Source organism: Cucurbita pepo, chromosome 7, assembly GCF_057944985.1.
Source record: "Cucurbita pepo subsp. pepo isolate OVF chromosome 7, ASM5794498v1, whole genome shotgun sequence".
In the NCBI taxonomy this organism is placed as follows: domain Eukaryota; kingdom Viridiplantae; phylum Streptophyta; class Magnoliopsida; order Cucurbitales; family Cucurbitaceae; genus Cucurbita; species Cucurbita pepo.
Window position 1 is genome coordinate 10,985,725 of NC_141804.1, and position 8,070 is coordinate 10,993,794.

The 8,070-nt window shown below is 39.8% G+C and overlaps 1 protein-coding gene across 2 annotated transcripts; it reads left to right on the forward strand.

Moving 5' to 3' along the window:
* Positions 1 to 1,660: 1,660 nt before the first annotated feature.
* LOC111798027 (putative protein phosphatase 2C 27) lies at positions 1,661 to 7,524 on the forward strand. Of its 2 annotated transcripts, XM_023680976.2 has the most exons (4): positions 1,731 to 2,497; positions 4,739 to 4,936; positions 6,469 to 6,680; positions 6,752 to 7,524. In XM_023680976.2, the coding sequence occupies exons 1-4, from the start codon at positions 2,324 to 2,326 to the stop codon at positions 7,311 to 7,313; spliced, it is 1,146 nt and encodes a 381-aa protein (XP_023536744.2). In that variant the 5' UTR covers positions 1,731 to 2,323; the 3' UTR covers positions 7,314 to 7,524. The 2 variants fall into 2 exon arrangements, with proteins under 2 accessions (XP_086981783.1, XP_023536744.2); XM_087125657.1 differs by lacking the exon at positions 4,739 to 4,936 and having other exon boundaries at positions 1,661 to 2,497.
* The last annotated feature ends 546 nt before the right edge of the window (positions 7,525 to 8,070 follow it).

The following is an 8,070-nucleotide window of genomic DNA, read 5'->3' on the forward strand; positions in this document are numbered from 1 at the left end:
TCTAAACGAAGATCGAGATTGAAATCGGAACTTAAAATCGTAAGATTAAACTTGTAGGCCATGTCGTACAATATAAGAAGAAAATAGATTAATTTACCCAACTCTCTAAGAATTTCAATTAAATTTCTTACGATATATTTTATAAGAAATTATTGCAAAAATAAACTCTGAATATTATATCTGATTTATAGGTTATATATATATTTTTTTTAAATTGCATTTATTAAAATTTTAAACTAAATGTATAAACTTTTAATATTGTATCTGATTCATAGGCCATTTGCAATAAATTTATGCATTTATTAAATTGAAATGCATTCATTAATGAAAGTTTATTTATTTATTTATTTTAATTAGGTCATTTTCATTCCACATCTCTTTTTGTCACAATTATTGCTATTTAATTATAACCCACCGACTTAATTAGTAATTTTAAATAAATATTTTATTAATTAATATTAATGGGAACTTTTTTTTGGTAAATATACAAGTTGTAATTTGTCATATTTAGTGGTTTTTGTCACTTTTTTTGGGAAATTAAAATAAATAAATAAAAACAAAAAGAAAAAAAATAAAATTGAGGTTAGTGATTGTGTTGCGTGGCCCTATTCGGCAAAATTCAGTGTGAACAGAATCAAAATTTTATTATTTTCTTTATTTTAAGAATATTTCTCCTTTCAATTAATCATTACTAATAATAATAATAATATATTTTTTTAAAATATTTACTTTCATTTTATCAAATATAAATAAGTATTTATTCGTCACTAAATTTTAAAAATTTTATATCAGATATTTTTATTCCGTTAATATAATTAATATGATACGTGAACTAACTAAAAGGTTGAAAATACGTTCCGACTATAATTCAACTAATTAATATATATATTATTTATTAAAAGATTAGATATTTGAATCTCACTCCCCGATAAAAATATAATAATTTTTAAAGAATAAAGTTGATGGGTTGTGGAAATAATAATATTATTTGAATTTATGAATGGAAAAAGAAAAAGAATGTGTGAATTAGGTTCCTTTCTAAGTCCTCATGTCATGTAAAGGTAGCTATCACCATAGATGCCTATTTCTAGGGATGCAATACCTACCATTCATCTCTTTGCTTTGTAGAGAGAGAAAGAAGAGGAGAGAGAAAGAAGAGAGAGAAAGAGGAGAGAGAGTTGATCAATGTTCTTGCCAACTAATGATTCAAGGAATGTGAAACATGCAGCTCAAATAATAAATTTAATGACTCCCATTTTTAAAACCTTCACAAGTCAAGATCATGGAAACCTATATATATATATATATTTTTTTTAACTTGATGTGAGTCAAAAATTAACTATAGGGTTGAGTTAAAATATATGTGATTGTGAGGCTGAGATTAATCGAACACGACTCTTCATAATGGTATGATATTGTCCACTTTGAGCATGAGCTCTCGTGGCTTTGTTTTGGTCTTCCCCAAAAGGCCTTGTACCAATGGTGAGAGTATTCCTTGATTATAAACCCATGATCATTCCCTAAATTAGCGGAGGTGTGACTTTTATCGTCCAACATAATCAACATCTATGACTCTAAGGAGAGACATGGTCGAACCATCTCTAAGTCTACAAAGGACCAAACAAGCCATTAGGTCGACTGGGTTGATCAAAGTTGATTTAACTAAATTCTGGATCAATCTAATCAGAAAATAACCAAAGGGACATTCATGAACCTCGTTGACGAGAATGAACAAAGAAAAAAAGTCAGAATTGGCCTCGAAACCAACAAGATTTTTGTTCCATATCAGAATACTGAAGTATACGTTACAGACTCGAACTATATTTCAGTGCATGCAACCGATACTTACTTTCTTTTACCTTACGTTTCTCTCCGACTTACTTTTAAGATATTATAATCTCTATGGGAACTTTTTCATCATTATCCTTATCCGACTCCAATGGCCAAACTTTATGTCTTTAAATTAAAAGGGGAAGAAGGTAAGTTTCTTGAAAAGTTAAGAAATTTAAATTGAATTTACAAACATTGAACATTTCCCAATTTAAAGGAAATTTGGAAATTAAAAACAACTCGTCTCTGTTTTGTTGTTTAATTCTGTTTTTCATGCTGAAATCAGGGTTTTCCCTTTCAATTTCTCTTAACCCATTACACATATTCTCAGAATCTTCTTCTCCCTCCATCATTTTCCTCTCATTCTCTCTCTCTTCCCTCTCTTTCTCTCTCTAACTTTGTGCTTTCTCTGTTTCTTTGGATACCCACCTACTGCAAGTTGAACCCGAGCCACCCAACTCCTCACAGCTTTTTCTTTTGGTATTTTATCGTCATGTGTGTGACGGATTCCGAGCCGGTTGGGGCTGAGAGGGCGCCTTCTGGGAGTACTAATAGCAAGCCATGGCGCATGCATTGTGAGTTTTTGGAGACCCAGATGGGGAATCCTGATCAGGAGCTTGATCTTGGTGGAACTAGCGACCTAACCCGTTCTGGGAATTCTTTTCCTGTATGAATCTTGCTTCCTTTATACTCATTTCTATGATTTTGAGGGATATTTTGTTAGATTCGTACTGGGTTTTCCCCCTTTTTTGTTGGGTATTTGGTGAAATTTTGTGATGAACTTGTTTTGTTGTTCTTCTTTTGTGGATTTCTGTGATGGGGTTCCTTGGATTTCACTGAATGTAGCTGATAATTCATGTGTTTTGCTATGAAATCTGGTTGGATTTCACTGTATGGTGTTCTTCACTGATTTGAGCTCTGTTCTCTGTTTATGTTGGTTTGATCTGATGGGTTCTTCTCTGTTTCAATTCCAAATCTGTTTAAGAACATGAAAGTATGGTTCACTGTAATTGATTTGAAAGTTCTATGTTTCAGGAACAGCTACTTTTTGTCGTTAATGTGTTTGTTAAAAGATGCTGTTACTTTAGTCCTTTTATGTTGTAATTGAGGTTCCATTGTCGAGTTTCTAAAGTTTTTGAGCATGAATTTCTTGTTTCTGTAGCTTGTACAATTCCTACTTTAGTTTATGGTCCCTTGGTATGGAAGAAAGGAGAGGATAAGGGAGAAAAACCAATGAGGACTGTTGTTGTGAGATCCCACGTTGGGTGGAGAGGAGAACGAAGCATTCTTTATGAGGGTGTGGAAATCTTATCGTAGTAGACGGGTTTCGAAACCTCGAGGGGAAGTCCCAACAAGGATAATATTTGCTAGTGATGGGCTTGGGCTGTTATAAATGGTATTAGAGCCCGACACTGGGCGGTGTGCTAGCGAGGACACTGGCCCCCAAGCGGGTGGATTGTGAGATCCCACGTAGGTTGGAGAGGAGAACGAAACATTCATTATAAGGGTGTGGAAACCTTTCCCTAGTAGACATGTTTTAAAATCTTGAGGGGAAGCCCAGGAGGGGAAGTTAAAAAATGACAACTAGCGGTGGGCTTGAACTGTTATAAATGGTATCAGAGTCAAACACCTGGCGATGTACCAGCGAGGACACTGGGCCCCCAAGGGGGGTGGATTGTAAGATCCCACATCGGTTAGAAAGGAGAATGAAGCATTACTTATGAGGGTGTGGAAACCTTTCTGTAGCAGACGTGTTTTAAAACCTTGTAGGAAGCCGGAAAGGGAAAGTCCAGAAAGGACAATATCTGCTAGTGATGGGCTTGGGCTGTTATAAATAGTATCAGAGCTAGACATCGGGAGGTGTGCTAGCGAGAACACTGGCCCCCCAAGGGGGTGGATTGTGAGATCCCACATAGTTGGAGAGGAGAACAAAGCATTCATTATAAGGGTGTGGAAACCTTTTCCTAGCAGACACGTTTTAAAATCTTGAGGGGAAGCCCGGAAGGGAAAGTTAAAAAAAAGAAAAATATCTGCTAGCGGTGGGATTGAACTGTTATAAATGGTATCAGAGTCAAACACCGGGCGATGTGTCAGCGAGGACGTTGAGCCCCCAAGGGGGGTGGATTGTAAGATCCCACATTGATTGGAAAGGAGAACGGAGCATTACTTATGAGGGTGTGGAAACCTTTCCCTAGCATAGACGCGTTTTAAAACCTTGAGGGAAACATTCCTTACAAGGGTGTAGAAACCTTTCTCTAGCAGACGTGTTCTAAGACCTTGTGGGAAGCCCGAGAGGGAAAGCCCAGAAAGGACAATATCTGCTAACGGTGGGCTTGGGCTGTTATAAATGGTATCAGAGCCATACACCGGACAGTGTGCTAGCGAGGACGTTGGCCCCCGAGAGGGGTGGATTGTGAGATCCCACATAGGTTAGAGAGGAGAAAGAAACATTCCTACGCATTTTAAAACCTCGAGGGGAAACCCGAAAGGGAAAGTCCAAAAAGGACAATATCTGCTAGCGGTGGGCTTGAGCTGTTATAGTTGTAGTTATGAATTCTACTTAATATGATCTTTTGTTGAACGATATAGTTGAATTTTTTTGCCTAAGTACACATCTCTGTAACCTTGACTTGGTTCACTTGTCCCTAAAAGCATCTTGTTCGTTGATATGAATCCGAACTGACAAAACTTCCCTGAATTTGAATACTCGTGTAGCTGAACGATATGATAAACCTATAGATATTCCTAGTATCACGTCTATTGAAGCATCTAGATGGGGTCCCTTCAGTTCTCTGTTAGTCGTTAATGCCGCTCCTTGAATAGCGCCATTGTTCAAACTTTGTCGATGCAGAAAGTGGCAACGAACCCATCTAACTTGTTGATTGTTCGTTTCTCTTGATTCATGTAGCTCGAGAGCATTTCCGAGGACGCTGCAGTGGTAGACAGGAAAGAGAGCCCATCGACTTTTGTTCCTGCGCTTAGATCGGGAGAATGGTCTGATATCGGAAAGCGTCCGTATATGGAGGACACTCATGTATGCATTCAGGACATGGCTAAGAAGTTCGGGTGTAGTTTCGTCAACGAGGAAGCGGTCTCCTTCTATGGTGTAAGTTCATAAAACTAATGTTATTTTGACTTGGAATCTTCGTATGCAAAACGAATACGACCCCGACAGAGAATGAGAACATTAGAACATTAGTATGTTCTATAAACTTTTCCAAATTTTACTTACATACTAGTTTTACCAATTATAGTCATTTACCTTCTATAACTATCTATTTAGGGTATATAGCTTTACTAAATATGTTTGAGAAAGGAACAAAAAGGGACGAGTGTCTACAAGTGAGGACACTGGGTCTCGAAGAGAAGTGGACTCTGAAATCTCATATCGGTTGGAGAGGGGAATTGGATTGTGAGATCCCACGTTGGGTCCTGAAGGGGAGTGGACTGTGAAATCTCATATCGGTTGGAGAGGGGAACTGGATTGTGTGATCCCACGTTGGGTCCTGAAGGGGAGTGGACTGTGAACTGGGTCCCAAAGGGGAGTGGACTGTGAAATCCCATATCGGTTGGAGAGGGGAACTGGATTGTAAGATCCCACGCTGGGTCCTGAAGGGGAGTGGACTGTGAACTGGGTCCCGAAGGGGAGTGAACTGTGAAATCCCATATCGGTTGAAGAGGGGAACTGGATTGTGAGATCCCACGCTGGGTCCTGAAGGGGAGTGGACTGTGAACTGGGTCCCGAAGGGGAGTGAACTGTGAAATCCCATATTGGTTGGAGAGGGGAACTGGATTGTGAGATCTCACACTAGGTCTTGAGGGGAGTGGACTATGAAATCCCATATCGGTTCGAGAGGGGAGCTAGATTGTGAGATCCCACGTTGGGTCCTGAAGGGGAGTGGACTGTGAACTGGGTCTCGAAGGGGAGTGAACTGTGAAATCCCATATTGATTGGAGAGGGGAACTGGATTGTGAGATCTCACGCTGGGTCCTGAAGGGGAGTGGACTGTGAACTAGGTCCCGAAAGGGAGTGGACTATGAAATTCCATATCGGTTGGAGAGAGGAACTGGATTGTGAGATCCCACATCGGTTGGAGAGGGGAACAGGTGTAGAAACCTAATTGATTGTGAGATCCCACATCGATTCTGAGAGTGAAAGTCAAAGAGGACAATATCTGTAGCAGGTGGGCTAAAGCCTGAAAGGGAAAGAGAAAGCGAGAGAGGACCAATGTCTATCTGTCAGCGATGGGCTTAGGCTGTTACAAGACTAATAACCCAACAACCTATAGTGGTAGCCAAATTGAGGACGAGGTAATGCGTTTCGATTGGTAGTGAGTAAGCCCTTGGTCTGTTTGACATATGCAAATTGCACAAGTGGGGAAACATTGGCTTAACGGGTTTGATAGTCGGGTAAGGGGAGGCCTGAGATTTTACATGGACGTTGCAAACCCCGTTCCGCTCCTGTAATCGGAATCAACCAAGCTCTCAGGTTTGTTCGTAGAGCTAGTTTTCGTTGCTCGTCTCGAGCCATATATAAAAACAAGTACATTTGGTTCGACGTAGTTTTATCACTCTGTTGGATTAGATCTAGCCATGAGGATAGCAACTTCTGATCTTTAGCTTATCATGAACAAATAGGTATTCGATGGTCACGGAGGAAAAGGCGCTGCACAATTCGTTCGTGACCACTTACCAAGAGTCATCATCGAAGATTCCGACTTTCCTTTAGCGCTTGAAAAAGTGGTCACGAGGTCGTTTATGGAGACCGATGCAGCTTTCGCTAGATCTTGCACTCTCGAAACATCTCTATCTTCAGGCACAACTGCACTGACTGCAATGATATTCGGAAGGTACTCGTTTTCACTTTCGTTTACGCCGATTTCGATCTTCTCGTTTTTACAATCGTCATAATTTCAAACAGATCTTTGCTTGTAGCAAACGCTGGCGATTGCCGAGCAGTGTTATCAAGACAAGGATGTGCAATAGAAATGTCTAAAGACCACAGACCATGCTGCACAAAAGAACGTAAGAGAATCGAGGCGTTAGGCGGATTCATCGACGACGATTACCTAAACGGACTACTTGGGGTCACTCGTGCGTTAGGAGACTGGCATCTTGAAGGAATGAAGGAAATGAGCGAGAGAGGTGGACCATTAAGCGCCGAACCCGAACTTAAGCTAATAACATTGACGAAGGAGGAGGAGTTTTTGATCATAGGGAGCGACGGAATATGGGACGTGTTCACGAGTCAAAACGCTATCGACTTTGCTCGTCGGAGGCTCCAAGAACACAACGACGTGAAGCTTTGCTGCAAGGAAATAGTAGAAGAAGCCATAAAGAGAGGAGCCACGGACAACTTAACAGTGGTGTTGGTTAGCTTTCATTTGGAGCCACCTGAGCCTGTGGTGTTTCAGAGGCCAAGATTTAGACGAAGCATTTCAGCTGAAGGGCTTCAGAACCTGAAATTTCTGCTAGAGGGATAGAATTGAAGAGGATTCTTTGTTGGTAATCGGCCAAGGTTCGATACTAAACCAATGTATTTTGAGCTCTTTTTTCCTGTGGAATTTTATATGGAATAGAAAGGGAATTAGAAGCTTAAACACAAAATATTTGGAATTGTATAATTATACTTCCTTTTTATTTCATTCTCTTTGCTTAATAATAATGCAAAATTTATCCCGAATTCGAGGGAAATATATCGTGTTTATTGTCTCTATTTTGTTTAGTTTATGCTATATTCTCGAGCTTTTGACTTCTGTCGGAATCTATTAAACCTATTGTTAGGAATCACGACTTCTCGAGCTCTCAGGGCTTTGCTTCTCATACCAATGGAAAGTACACTATAGAGCCTCCCTTGAGGCCTGTGGAGCCCTCGAACATTGTTCGACACTTGAGTCACTTTGGACTATACTTTCGAGCCTCACAACTTCCTTGTTCGACATTTGAGGATTCTATTGACATGGCTAAGTTAAGAGCACGACTTTGATACCATGTTAGGAATCACGACTCTTCAGAATGATATGATATTGTCCAGTTTGAGCATAAGCTTTCGTGACTTTGCTTTGGGCTTCCCCAAAAAGTTCGTACCAATGGAGATGTATTCTTTACTCGTTAACCCATATTCCTAAATTAACCAATCTGGGACTCCGTCCCAACAATCCTCAACACCTATCATAACATCAGATAAATGGAGAAAAAGTATGTTTTAGTCGGACCCACAACCGAAAGTTGTGAAAAACA